This window comes from Sorex fumeus, unplaced genomic scaffold (genome assembly GCF_029834395.1).
Source record: "Sorex fumeus unplaced genomic scaffold, SorFum_2.1 ptg000128l, whole genome shotgun sequence".
Classification (NCBI taxonomy): domain Eukaryota; kingdom Metazoa; phylum Chordata; class Mammalia; order Eulipotyphla; family Soricidae; genus Sorex; species Sorex fumeus.
In genome coordinates, this window is record NW_026606185.1 from 38665484 (window position 1) to 38680943 (window position 15460).

Here is a 15460-nt window from a genome sequence, read left to right on the forward strand (position 1 = left end):
CCTAAGAGTGAAAGTAAGACAGATGAGACGCGGTTTGTGCTAATCAGTATAGCATGCTTTTTCGTAACTGCTTTTTTTATTCAGGGGGGTTCCCAAGCATGCTCAGGTGGCTAAGGTGATGCCCAGCCAAACCGTGCCATGGTTCAATGTCAGGGTCCAGTGGTGCTCAGGAATCATAAAGTGCCAGGGATCAAATTCAGCACAAGCTCAAAATGAGCATTTTAAGTGATTATCTAGGCCCCTTACAATTGCTATTACTGGACAAACTCCTTTAAAGGTTTTCACAATGACAAGAGAATCTTTTTGAGGAATGGTGATTGGATACCTAGAAGACTGGTCACAAACAAATATAGAATCTGAGAATATATTAGAAATGCAAAGAGAACTTGCTAAAAAGATAACACTCCTGGTTCCCAGATTTGGATTTTTTTATTCAGTAGGTCTGGGTTAGAAAAAGTTACACTGCACACACGTATTTGAGTAATCTCTATATACTCAAAAGATTTAACATTTACCTCAAACACAGCAGGAATTTATTAAATCTTATTCTAGACTACTTCTTACCAATAATTTATTCCAATTCTGTACTGTTGATAGGAAGACAAATAATTGCTTTGAAAAAAACTAGAAATCAAGGCAGGGATTATGCACAGATATTTGTACACTTACGTACAGCTTATATCCACTGCAGGTAAGAGCAATGCAACGATCAACAAGTGAAAGGAGAAGCAGAATACACACACACACACACACACACACACACACACACACACACACACACACCCCTAGTATTCAGCCTTAAAAAAAAAAAAATTTCAGGCTCATTCCATTACAGAATGGAAGACATTATGCTACATTAAATGAGGTAATTACAAGAAGGCAAATATTTTATAATTCTGCTTACATACGATATCTAAAGAAGTCAGCATTATAGAGAAAGAAAATAGAATGGCGTTTGTGGGAAGCTGGGGCAGTTAGGGAGTTACTGCTTAATGTGACAAAGTTCTGAAGACAGATGATGACAGTTTCACAATTCATTAATCATCAAAGTAATTAACACCAGAGTACACTAAAAATTGCTATACATCTTCCATTGAAAATAGAAAACCCCAACAGGATGTTAGTTTTCACAGGTCCCAATCTTTCAGTAGAACTTTATGTGAGCCATAATTCTTGTGCTATATAAACTGCAATTTAGTTCAGAGGACACAGTTTCTTAACGTGGAATCTCTGGGAATCAATTGTGTGGCTAATTTTTTTGTTTTTGAGGGGATTTGAGCCCCATCTCAGGGAGCTAGGGGGTGGATCCAGATGGTGCCTCGGCACACCATGTGATGCTAGGTAGAGGACCCAGAGTCCCCCCTGTGTGCCAGCCCTTTGAATCATCTCCTCCTCCCCTGGGAAGCTTGTTTAAATGCTGATGTCTAGATTCCATATTTTCTAAAACAGAATCTAAGGATATAGATCAATACAGGGGACAAAGAGATAGTACAGAGGTTAGAGTGCTTGCCTTGCATTCAGCTCACCTTGGTTCAATCCTTGGTAACCACATGCCCCCACCTCGCCCCCCAGCACAGCCACGCAGCCCTGCAGGTTGCTTTGCACACTAAGTGTGACCCTAGAGGTCCCAAGGCATTGTGGGAGTACCCCTGGGAATCCCCGACACTGCAGGGCCAGAGAGCACTGCATCCTTAGGCCCAGTGCTAAATCTAAACCTGGTTGTACGAGAAAAATCTGGAGACCCCTACACCTCCTAAGCCAGTGAGGGAAGCCCCCCTTTATCCCCTCTACCAAAAGAGACAATATAGGGAAAGTGTTAAAGTGTTTCTTATTAGAGGCAGAAAGCTATCTTATAAGCAGTAAATGCAGCTTCTACCTGAAAAGTGTCTGTCATCACCCCTAGGCAGAGACTCGCCCTGATCTCCAGATCGCCCTGATCTCTATAAAATCCAGCTCCCGGACATCTTATCAGGACATCTTTTATGACATCTTATCATCTCATTCCTACTTTGGACAAACTTGCAGGCTATCAATGTAGCCTGCCCACAGCCTGGCAAACTCCCCGTGGCGTACCAAATATGCCAAATACCAGTAACAATGATGGGTCTCATTCTACTAAATAGCCTTGAATATAATCTCAGAGTTAGGATGAAAGAGACGTTACTGGGGCCTGCTCGAGGCAATCAACGAATAACAGGATGATGAAATGAAATGAAATGAAGGATATAGATTTCACTGTTAAAATTTAGTGCATAAAGGGGTTAGGGAGCTTCAGAAGGATAGGAAGCACCTAAATTTGCATAAAGTTACAGAAGCCATCACAGAATGGAGAACTAGGCACTGGCTCAATGGCTAGATCTCCCAACTAACAGTTAATAAAAAATTCTGACTCAGTAGGTATATGACCGTCACATGCCCCAAGAAGTCTTATCAGAGGAGTTTAACAAGCACTGCCCAGCACACAGAATTCAAATTCTGCTTTGGAGGCCAGGTATGGTAGGGTCAGTGAGAAGTTCAAGGAACCAAATTCTGTCTACTCAGTAAAGCAGTTAAGCACTACTAAACAATAAGACTCAAAGACGTGGTCTTATTCTCTGCACACAAGAACTGCTAAGCAATGAACTGGAAGACTGACTTCATTATCTAATATTCGAAAAGTGCTGAGATACTTTAAAATGTAAAATAACACCGAACTTTGTTTTGTTATAAGGCAGTAGTTGTAGTTTAACTTGCCCTCCAGGTTCTAACGATGCTGATACTCGCTCAAGTCGATGAACCACTAGCCCAGCAAAAAGAAAATATACTTCAGCAGTTTCTCCACCATAAGTGGAGAACTCAAAATAGTTCCAGTATTGTGCTTCTCTCCCAGTTAATTTCTCCCCTCCCTACCCCCATAGTCAAATTCACAAAAAAATAATCTACACATTTCAAAAAGAACATAAAACTTTATTATGAACATCTTAGTTTTTCATTAGATACAGCCAAAAGGGGGGGGGGGAAGTGTGTAAAGAAACAGGGAAATTTCATCTTCCTATGTGCTATGGCCAACTCAGAACAGACTCGTGTGTGGAAGGCTGGAACTACAGCTGGCAACCAAAGCTTGTATAAACAACTTCGCTAATAAAGCAGTGCTCCCTGTCCGTACAGAGAAGAAGTGAGTTTACACTTTGTAAAGCTTTGATGAAGTGCACAAACTATGAAACATGACTGTATCTTTAGGAGCTATTTCTTAATAGAATATAAAGCAGTTTAGCAGCATTTATGCCATTTCATATAATGCAAACATTGAGAATGGAAACTTCAGAAAGAACAGTGTAACTTTCCCAATTAATTTGTACTTCTGAACTTGTTCCAAGGATTTCTCAGAACCTCTTCAAGCAGCAGAGATGAGTTGCTCATTTAGAGTGACAAGCTAGTGTTTTCATTTTGCAAATCAAGACGACCGTCACACCTCAGCTTTGCTGATTCTGAAGGAGTTTCTATAGAAAAGCTCTGATTTGGAGTGCGTGCGAGAAGTGGTGCCAAAATAGCTGCATCTGGACTAGTTTTCCTAGAAGGGGAGATTGGCTTTTGAGCACAGCTCATTTTCTCAGACTCTGGGTTCCCCCGTGTGGTTCTTTTACTTACTGTAGTTCGGAAGAAGCAGAGGGAACGCCAGGGGATCTGTTCATTGCCATTCCAGACAGCTCTCTGCACTGTTTGTGGAGAAAAGAGCGAGGGTATCCATTCAAACCACAATACCCCTGGCTGTACGTGGCGTGGCGTGCTGTTCTCTTGTGCGGCCAGGAGAAACTGTGCTCTGAGAGGCATGATTTGCCTCATACAGTGGGGAAAATGCTCATGATCCTAATCTGGTATTAATGTACCCGCATTTAACGCTGTATTTTGAGAAAATGTGGTCCACCTTCTAGAAAGGAAGTCTATTTACTGCTAAGGTTATCATGTTAACTACCATAAGGCCGAAAATAAAGTTTCTAAATCAGATCATATAGTTTGTGTTTACAGTTAAGAGAACTGAGCAACTGAGTGTTTGAGGAAGATGGGTCACAGAAGTAGAATTAAGGGTGTGGTTCAGATTGATGACTATCACTTATCACAAATTGCATCAAGCTTTTTAAAAAAATAATGCATTTTCACTTTTATCATAAATATTTAGAGCAGAATCTGGCATTAAAATGAGTAAGTCAGAAGTCTGTCTTAAAAGGATGAAACATTTCAGCAAACTTCTAATAGATTTCAAATCTTCTAAGATTTAAAATTAGTTTCAAATGAAAAAAATATATTTGATTAAATATTCAAACCACAAATAAGACCAAGATGTTGAAAATAAGCTGACATGCTAGTTCTTGTTTTCACTTTAGCAACAAAAACTAAGTTACCTGTTACAGTTTTATGAACAGATATAATCAGGTTTTGTAAATGTTCATTTGTTAGCATCCTTTCACAATACTGAATGCTTTCTTTACATTTATTACATCTAGGGACAGAGGGACACACAACAGACAATCACCAATATATCAGTCTGACTGCTGCGTGCCATTTTCTTAGAGTGATGGTACAAGTGCTGGTCAGGATCTATCAGTCATTTGCCAAAGACATTACATATGAAGTACATTCATGGCAAAGGGAATTAGACTCCTACATGAACTTCTGTGATTGAGCTCACAAAGAACCTAGTATTATTGTCTTTTTGAAGAAAATGTGTCCCACATCCCAAAAGTGAACTAAAAATCTTGGGAATACAAGCCATACACAGACGGGAATTATTTATTTCTCTATTTTGGAGAAGTTCAATTGTTGAAAGCAGTGTTTCCAGAACTATAAACTATTTAAAAAATACTGACCTTATTCTTCACATAAGTCCTTTTATCTATAATCTCTAATACTAAAAAATAAAGAGTGAAGGCATTCAAATTAGCGAGACAAAATTGGCTTGTGAGAGTTAAAAATGTTTTACTGACTACCTAATTTAAATCTGCGTATGATGAAAAGAAAGATACCTAATATGGAATGAATGGGAAAAGATGGTTATCCTAAGTCATTACTGAGTGCAACCCAACAAATTAGCAATGTGATTTAAAAAGCAAGAGAACATGCAACTGCTCTACACACAGGGTTAGAAATTAGGTGAAGTACATTTGTCTTGGTAACTCTAAATATACAAATATAATATTTACCAGATCTGTCCTGTAGTGTAGCACTGATTAATTTCCAAATATACAGTTATTCAAAAACCTCAAGGAGGGAGCATGGGAGGCAGCTCAGCAGAATACATTCCTCACACATGTGAGGCCCGGGACTGACAGCTGGCACCACAGAAAAAGCAAACACCTCAAGGGATCATATAATGTTCCAGTTACTTTACTGAACATCAATCAATGTGTCTTAGTATGAGGGTTAAAAGTATTGTGCTAGAAATGAAGAGGTTAAGGTTATAGTCGAAGTATTATTTTACATTTCTCTTAATCCCACGGATGACTATTTTAAGGGAATCAACTATCTTAAGTGGAGTGCCATGTGGACAACAGAAATCAGTTCCAAAACCAAAGTTGTCCTATAGAATGTCAAAACTTACATTCCCAAAGCATTTTTATATTGATCTACTCAATTCAAAACAGTTTAATCAAGGGGATCCCCACTGAACACTATTTTACACTGGCAGCTTGAACAGAAACCGTATAGAGAGCAACTGTAGTCAAGTTCTCTCAGTTCTGCCTTGACCCTCAAAGTGACATTCCTGTTTGGTGTGAGATCATGAACCTCTGTGGATAAAGAAGTTAAAGGTACTGAGAGGCGCCAAACTAATATTATGGTCAGGGAAATGTGGAGATCAAGTCGGAACATCCCTCCTCCAAGTGCTAGCTAGATCATAATCAAGTCTCAACCAACTCATGATTACTTCTTACCCTTTATGAATTACACACTATACAATGATTGGGTACTGAAGAAAAGAAAGAAAAACACTTGAAAATACATGAAGAAATAGAAACATGAAATTCTCACAAGGCCCTGAATAAAAAAAATTTACAAAAAGATCTTTTGAAAATAATCACTATTTGTGAGCTTATTAATACACAGAGATCATTACTTATTTTTTTTAAAACTAAGTTATGTTAACTTACCAATAAAATAGTAAACAAACCAACATTTCAAACAATTTTATAAATTACTTGTTGTTTCTTTTGTTAGTGTCACTCTCTCAACAATATACAAAAATAACGCTACAGGACTATCCACCTAACCTGTCTCCATCTTTTGCAAAGTCCTGGGCCCTGGAAAGAGACTGGTCATCAATCTTCACTGTAGATGTCTCCCGCAAAGGGCAGGTGCATGTGGCTCCCCGTGACGTTGGGCAAGCGAGATAAGTCTGGCAGGCTCTGGATCCGGGACCTGAGTTCTTTGCGCACCAAGGAAACTCTGGCTAACTTGCGCTTGTATTCCTGAAACATCAGATCACTCTCATTAGCATTCTGGGGATTCAGAGAAGAGCTATCTAGCTGATGCTCTGCATCAGAGCTAATATCACACTTAATTGAAAGAGATGGTTACAGAGTGAACTTTAGGATTGAAAGATGGACTGTGGAAAAACATAACTGGGTAAACGCTATTACTTGATTTAAAAAAAAAAAAAGTTCTTTCCCGTCCAGTACCAGGGAATCAAGTCAGGGCCTTCCACTGCAAGAAATGCGTTCTACCACTGAAACACACCTCCAGCACATTGGGGAAGACCTTGAGCCATTATTTCATTCCTGTAAAAAGACTAAGATATTAATTTACTCGTCAGTGTTATGATTTTCAGATGACCTTGAGACTTTGAGCTTGGATAAGAACAACTGCCATGTTTATTTTCAGACACACACACACACACACGCACACACACACACACACACACACACGCACGCACACATAGAGAAACCCGTTTTCTATCCTGCAGGCTAGCAACATACATGTAAGCATCATTGGTACCTGTGTTTGTCTCCAACTGAAACTATATTAAATATTACATTAGCTTTTTACATCTTTAAATACTATTTTCATTTACTACCACATTGAAATGATTATTCGAAAAATAACTAAATGTTAGTGTATCAATAAATAAATATTATTAGAATACACAATGAAAGACTATCAACCCGCTAAAAAAAATAAAATCTTGGAGCCAGAGTACAACAGGTCAGGCACTTGCCTTGCACAGAGCTGACCAGAGTTTGATCGTGGGCACCATAAACCATACCCTGGGCACTGCCAGGAGCAAGCCCTAAGCACAGGAGGGTGTGTGGCTGAAATCCTCCCTATACCTCAATCTAAAAATCCTGTCATTTGTGACAAAACATAGATGAATCTTCAAAGAATTATACTAAGAGAAAAGAGTCAAGACTGATACTTTAAAATTTCACTTGTAAAACTACTCTATCCTGCCAACTCCACCCTATCCCACAAAAACCCAGCTCTGAGACTGAAGAGATAGTACAGTTGGTAGGGCATTTGTCGTAATGCATCCAAGCCCGCTTCGATCCCCAGCACTCCATATGGTTTCTGAGCCCACCAGCACTGATCCCTGAGCACTGCCAGGTATGCCCCTCTCCTCCAAAAAAGAAAAGACAGTGCTAGAGGCATTGCAGTGGGAGTGCAGGAGGCAAATGCAGAGAAGGCAGAATGGGTGCAGGGGGGGGTTAAAGGGCACAAAATTTCTCTTATAAAAATTTATAAACTGCCATTGGGGATGTAATATACAGCAAAGGAATTATACTTAATACATATTATTACTCAAATTATTTCAAATACATGTTGCATTTCTGAAGGGTGCTAAGGTTATACTGAAACCTCTCATCAAGAGAAGTGTATTGGCAACTACATATTGTGACAGATGTTAACTAGTCTTATGTGGTAATAAATACAGAATCACTGTGGTGTGTATTTAAAACTAGTGTTATGTGTCAATCACACCTTAAATTCAGACAAAAACTCAACCAAAGGGAAGATTTTCTAACACCTGGTACTTGAACTGGGGAGAAAGCCCATAGGACTGGTGCCATGCTCTGTATGAGGGAGACCTGGGTGAAATGCCCAGCACAGGATGTTCCCCAAATGCCACTGGAAGTAGCCAGGGGTCACCATGTGTGATCCAAATCTGCCCCCCTCAAAAAAGACTGTACCTTTTCTTTCTTCAAATTCCGACCCTGTATCTTCTGATCAACTTTGTTTATCTAGAAGCTACTTACAAATAGTATTTGAGGAATTGGTCCAGATCAATAGCACAGCAGGTAGGGCGTTTGCCTTTCACGCCCCTCAGAGAGCCCAGCAAGCTACCAAGAGTATCCTGCACGCATGGCAAAGCCTGGCAAGCTACCCGTGACGTATCTGATATGCCAAACACAGTTAACAAGTCTCACAACAGAGACGTTACTGGTGCCCGCTCGAGCAAATCAATGAACAAGAGGACAGTGACACAGTGCTATATGAGGGATAAAGGTCCATTCCTACTACACACCTTCAACTAGTCTATGTGCAGGCACATATGTGCAGACACCCATCTATATAACCAACATTTTACATCAAGATTTCTTCAGATATTCAGGCTTCCTACCTCTCCCAAATTTTAGTCAGCTTTCCAAACTTCAGTTAGCAAAACACTAAACCTCATGCCTTTATCATGAATCATGCATACTACTTTATATATTTTTTAAATCACTTGGGGGGGGGCACACAACAGGGGTTCAGAACCTACCACAATGCTCTGTGCTCAGAGATAAACCCTGGTGGAGTTCAGGTGATCATATGTGGTGCCAGAGATCAAACCAGGAATAGTCACATGCAAGGCAAGTGCCTTATCTGCTGTACTATCTCTCTGGCTCCCAAGTCAGTCCACATTTTAGTAGAGTCGCACACTAAGAAACACCTTCATAATCACAAGCATGTTGTGCTAGTGGGTGTGTTTAGCTTTGGATCTGACCCACACACTGAACTCTATAATATGCTGTTTCCAGGTAGCAGTGTGGCTTGGGTATTTTACCTTCCTTTGACCAGCACTATTTGCATCTCTCTCCCAATCCCCCTCACTCAACAGGACCCACACTTCTGTCCTAAACTTGAAATTTTACCCCTAAAAGTTGTCAATGTTATCAATCACAGAAAGTATGTAAGTTCATGCCTTAAAACCCTCAAAGAGAGGCTGGAGACATAATTCAGTGGGTGGGGAACTTGTCTTGCACACACCCAAGCCGAGTTTGATTCCTGGCATTCCAGATGGTCTCCCAAAGCACTGTCAGGAGTAATCCCCTAGTGTAGAACCAGGAGTTACCCTGAGCATCGCCAGGTATGACCCAAAAGCTAAAAAAACCAAAAAACTAAAAACCTCAAATAGGATTCACCTTGTGTCTGTTTCAAACCAATAGTCAAATGCAATACTCTCCAATCTTACAATTCTTACCCACATAGGGCCAGGTAAAGTAGCTCAGTCATAGAGCTTGCCTTGCATGTGATATCCTGATTTTGAAAGAAATGTACCCAAATATCAGAGTTGAGAATATCAACTTTTTCTAGAAATCCATTCCCAAGTTTTGGTTTGCCATTCTCACTACTGGATCACAGCTAAAGCTACCTCTTATTATTTTATTTATATACAGATACACAGATGTCTCTACCCAGAAGTCAGGAGCCTTCTTTTTATTGCCACTTGCTTCAACATTAATAAATCAAGAGGTGTGTAATTTGTCCTGTACACAATACAAATGCGTTAAAACTAGCTTAAAGTGTGTGTGTGTGTGTGTGTGTGTGTGTGTGTGTGTGTGTGTGTGTAATGGGGGGAGGTGCTAACTCCTGGCTTTGTGCTCAGGGAACACTCCTCACAGTGCTTGGGGGAAATCTAAGCCAACTCACTGCAAGGCAAGAGCCTTACCCCAGTATTAAATCTCTTGCCCCTAAAATCTCTGCACCACTATTAGAAAAGGTTTCCTTAGTATCTAAATACTAAGATATTTTTCAAGACCTAGTATATATCACCACCACAAAAATTTTCCTGCAGCTGTCTCATACTTCCATTGGTCTACTATTCAAGCTATTTCTGAACTCAAGTTCTACTGTACTTATCTTTCTCAACTTTCAGTGGGAGTCAAATTCCTCAAAGTTCACAGAAAGTTAAATACTGTTAAGTTAAAAATATTAACTGGAAATCAACCGTCCTACATCACAAGAGAATTTTACCAGAGCTTCTAATGAACTTTATCTTGTTCACTCTACTATGTCAAAAGATACTAGGTCAAACTACTAGGTCAAGCTCTACTAGGTCAAACTCATGCACATGTTACCTCCATTCACTACCTGTACAATCCCAGAAAAGGACTGCTCGAATTACTGACACCTCCATTTCCATTATAAAACAGGGGTGTTTCAAAAGCCTTTAAAAAGGTTTACCGAGGCATCATAAAATCCTTTGCATCAAAGTTATGTTGCATTAAGAAGAGCTAAGAGAAAACCATTACACCCAAAAAAGGTTGGGGAGGGGTGTTGAGGTGTGGGGAGGGTGAGAGAGTGAGAGAGGGAAACAGAGAGACAAAGAGTTGCAGAACACTGCCTGCACAGAGGGAAGTGAAGGGAAACGAGATACTGGTGGGGGGAAATGTACACTGTACACTGGTGAAGAGACAGATACTGGAAATTTGTATGAAAGAAACCCAATCATGAATACCTTTATAACTGTGTATCTCACTGTGGTTCAACTATTTCTTTAAAATTTAAAATGTAACAGCTTAAATATAATATATGTCTGGTAATAATTATAACAGAAAAGTTCTTCTTTATTAAATATTTATCATAAGCCAAAAAAAATCTATGTAGTATTTCTCTGAGTAAAAGCAGGATTACTTAAAACAATTATATATATATATATATGAGAATACATTTTCTAATAAATCTCTTAATCATTTAAGGGCTGGTTCGAATATGTTTGTTCTGCAATGCAAATTGTTTGGTAGCAACTCATCTAAGTATATTTACACGAGTGCCTTATATTTTTGTTTAGGCCAACCTTGGCAGTACCCGGGGGATCCGTGCTGGGGATCAAATCTGGGTAAGCTGTGTGCAAGGCAACTGCTCTACCTCTCTCCAGCCAGCCTTATTTTTTGGATGCAATTAAATCTCCTTCTTTGTTCACAGGATTGTAACTTTTCTTAAAATATGAATTTCAGGGTTGGAGAGACAGTAATGTGTAAGGAGTGGCTGATTTGAGGTTCAATCCCCAGAACCCCATACTTTCCTGGGAGGCTGCTAGGAGTGATCCCTGACCACAGTTAGAAGTAAGCGCTGTGTACTGACAGGTATTAGCATTCCTACCTGCCAAAAAATTTCAGCTGCATCACCTCTTATAAATCCTAAAACAGCTGAAGCACCATGTCTACCCTTGCCTATTTTACAAAGCGTGTGGGGTGTTGGGGCTCAGTTCTGCATTCAGGAACCACTCCTGGCAGGCTCGAGGGGCCATATGGGGACCTGGGGACTGAACCTCAATCAGCCGCATGCAAGGCAAGTGCCCTACCCGCTGTTCCATCACCCAGCTCTTACCCTTGCTTCTTACCCAATTTCTGAGATATCTACTATAATAAAAACAACACCCAATCCTGACTCTAGTAACTAAACAAGTTGCCTAGTTATGGAAGGTAACAAATTTGAATATAGTCCAGATTCTAGAAAACTCTGAAACAAGGCTTGGGAAAGTGACAGTCACTTTTCACTTTGTAAAATCCATCTCTGTAAGAGGCAGAGTATGACTAAGCTGGGAGAGCGACAAATGGTTTGGTTCTCCAGCATGTGTTTCATTGTTCACAAGTCTTCCTCAAGCAACCGTCTTTGGGAAATATGAAGCGGCAGTGACTCTCCTTCTTTGGGACCCGCCATAATTTACTTCAATATTTGGCCTAGTGTTGCTCGAACCCAGTATGAACAATATAAAACCTAACTAGAACGTCCTTTCTCACTTTTCCCACACCAGTTTGGTGGGTCCATTTTAGATTAGGGAAATTTTCAAGGCCCCAGGAATTAGCTCAAAGGATTTAGACACAACTTTTGCATGCTGGAGCTCAGAGTTCAACTACCAGCACCCTGGGGGGTCTTACCAGCACGCTGGGGGTCCTTGTAAGACCCACTGGGGGCAATTTCTGAGCACTGAGCTGGAGATAGCCCTAAGCACCACCAGGTGTGGTCCAAAGCCCAAAAGAAAATGAGAACTTAAACAATTTTACTTTTTAACAGAAATTACTATTGTCAATGAATGTAATCCAAAAGGCATATATTTTAGTTCCTGGCAGGTCTCTCATTGGATGGGTGGGGAGATGCGAGGGCGGGGTGTCACTCCTGCTCAAGACCAACTTCTGGCTCTGTGCACAGGGATCACTACTGGCAGGGCTCGGGGACCATATGGGAAACCAGAGACCAAACATGAGTAACATGAGTCGGCCACATTTTCATTTTCTTAAGCTTTCTAAAAGCAATTTTATTTCCAACAAAAATCCTTGAAATTACAACGCTATTACTTGAGAGGTTCCATTAGTCTTCTGCATTGTTAACAGGTAAAAGATTGGGGGGGGGGGCACACCCACTGGTGCTCATGGATCACTTCTGGAAGGGCTCAGGGGACAATATGTGGTGCAGGGATCAAACCCAGGTTGGTTGAACACAAGGTAAACGCCCTATCCACTGCACTACTGCTCTGACAGCACTCAAGATGAACTCTGCACAACTTCATTTCCAGTCTGTATCCAGCGTTGTCAACTTCAGAGTGGTGGCTGCAGCTGCGAGTGGTGGCGACAACAATGACAAGTACTGACTGGGGGCTGAGGTTTGGGACAGCACTAAGCAGTTCCTGGAGCAACAGCAATCTGACACGCTGCTCAGAGGTCCTATCAGTAGTGCACAGGGGGCTATGCGGAGCCAAGGAGGGAACCGGACCCTCCTATATACAGGCCCTTTGAGACTTCTCTCCAGTCTGGATTGACAGCTTTCATTTGGCAAAATTAAGAGTCTTGAAAATAAGCTACACTACAAAGTGTATGTACATTATTAAGCCATACACTTAAAATAGTTTTACTATTTCTACGTAAAACAGATTTTTTTTAGTTTACAATTTTTAAACGTTAAAGACTTTGTCCTAACCACTTCTGGTTAGAAGTGATACACATCAATGATGTGTAAAGTTTCTACTTCAAACACCTTTTCATTTAAAAAAAAAAAGAAAAAACAAATTTCTCAAATTGTGGCTCACATGACCAAAATCTTATCCTTGTTCATTTTCTTCTCTTCTAGGAATTTATGACAAAATTACCAGAGATAAAGACTTACCTAAAAGAGGATTCAAAAGATAAAAGACTGGGGCCAGAGACAATGCTTAGTTGGCACATGGCCAGCCCAAGTTTCATCCCCGGTATCCCATATGGTCCCCTGAGCACCATCAGGAGTAATTCCTGAGTGCAGAGCCAACAGTAACCCCTGAACATCATCTGGTGTGACCCACCCCCCCAAAAAAATTCTCTCCCTCATCCCCCCCAAAAAAACATTTCTCAACAAGAAATTGAGATGGGGAAACAGAAATGGGAGCCCGGGAGACAGAAAGCTCAAAGAACGAGTGCAAAGGTTTGGCTGACAGAAGTCTAGACTTGATCCCTGACATCACAGGGTCCCCAGAACATCACCAGATGTAACCCCCTTGGCCAGCACTGAGTCAGGAGCAGACTCTGAACCCAGGTGTGGTCCAATAAAAATCAACTGAAAAAAAAAAAAAAAACTGTAGCAATGGGGCTGGAGCAATAGCACAGCAGCTAGGGCATTTGCCTTGTACGCGGCCGACCCGGGTTGAATTCCCAGCATCCCATACAGTCGAGCATCGCCAGGGGTAATTCCTGAGTGCAGAGCTAGGAGTAACCCCTGAGCATCGCCGGGTGTGACCCAAAAAGAAAAAAAAAAACTGTTATACTGCAGCACTGTCCTCCAACGTCTCCATTGTGAAACTTGTTGTTACTGTTTTTGGCATATTGAATATACCACAAGGAGCTTGCCAGGCTCTGTGGTGGACGGGATACTCTCAGTAGCTTGCCAGGCTCTCCGAGAGGGCCAGAGGAATCGAACCCCGGTTGGCTGTGTGCAAGGCAAACGCCATACTCACTGTGCTATCGCTCCAGCCTCCCCACTTTTTTCCCCTATTTCTTTGGGGGGGGGGAAGCAAAAAAGAAAAAAACCCACAACCCATAGCAGAAACACTAACAGAGAGCTAAAGAGTCTATCTCCTGTGTGGAATATAAAGAAACATAATCAGGAAATAAAAAAACAGCCAATGCTAACAGACCCTGAGATGTATGAGAGAGCCGAGTTTGCTACTGGAGGAGGTGGTTCAGGAAAAAGGAACCAGGAGGCAGTGGTGGTGAAGCTGGACACTTGAGGGGCGAGTATGCTGCATCAACAGCGCATGCCTGAAACACTACTATTCAGAGCTATAAATTAGGTGCCTCAAAAAAAAAAAAAAAACTTCTTGGCGGCTGCAGAGACAGTATAGCAGGTAACGCTCTTGCTTTACATATAGCCAATCCAGGTTCAATTCCAGACATACCTCTAAAACAAAATCAAAACACTCTCTCGCTCTCTCTCTCTCTCTCACACACACACACACACACACACACACACACACACACACACACACACACACACACCAAAAACAAAACACAAAAACCAGGAAAGGGGTCAGAGAGATACTACAGAGTAGATAGGACACTTGCCTTGAACATGGAAGACCAGGGTTCTATCCCCAGCATCCCATATGGTCCCAAAGCACTACCAGGAGTGATCACTGAGAATCAGGAATAAGCCGTGAGCACTGCATGTGGCCCCCAAACAGCATACACAGCACTTGCCTTACATGTGTCCAACCCAGATTCGATCCCAGGTACCACGTTTGACCCTGAGTCTAGCCAGAAGTGACCCCTGAGCAGAGTGAGGATTAAGCCCTGAGCACTGCTGGGTATGTTCCCCAAACAAAACAACCAACTTCTTTTAAAATAAGCTATTGAAAATCAAACTACCAACATTATAGTAAAAATAGGAAGCTTATTAAAAATTATTTAAGAAAAGTGAAATTAGGGCATAGGTTAAGGGGATTGTCTTGCATGTGGCTGGTATAGATTCAACCCCTAGAACCACATATGGTCCCCCGAGCACCAGAGTGATCCCTAAGCACAGTCAGGAATGAACCCTGACCAAATGTGACATGAAGAAAGCAATGAATTTTAAGGTGGTATCCATGTGTGCTGATCATTAGTTCCCAAAATATGAGGATATATTTTACAGTTAAAAAGAATGGGGGGAGCACATCCTGCTGCACTCAGGACCTATTTCTGGCTATGTTCATGAATGACCCCATGTGGTGCTCCAGGATCCGTACATGGTGTCAGGGATTCAAACAAGGCCAGTGGTCTTCACA

The 15460-nt window shown here is 41.1% G+C and overlaps 1 protein-coding gene across 1 annotated transcript in view; it reads right to left on the minus strand.

Moving 5' to 3' along the window:
- Window positions 1–2925: 2925 nt before the first annotated feature.
- RPRD1A (regulation of nuclear pre-mRNA domain containing 1A) overlaps window positions 2926–15460 on the minus strand; it is a 50194-nt gene continuing 37659 nt past the window's right edge. The window contains exon 7 of the mRNA XM_056138017.1: window positions 2926–6440. Coding sequence (XP_055993992.1) covers window positions 6291–6440 — 150 coding nt within the window. The 3' untranslated portion in view covers window positions 2926–6290. The remainder of the gene's footprint in view (window positions 6441–15460) is intronic.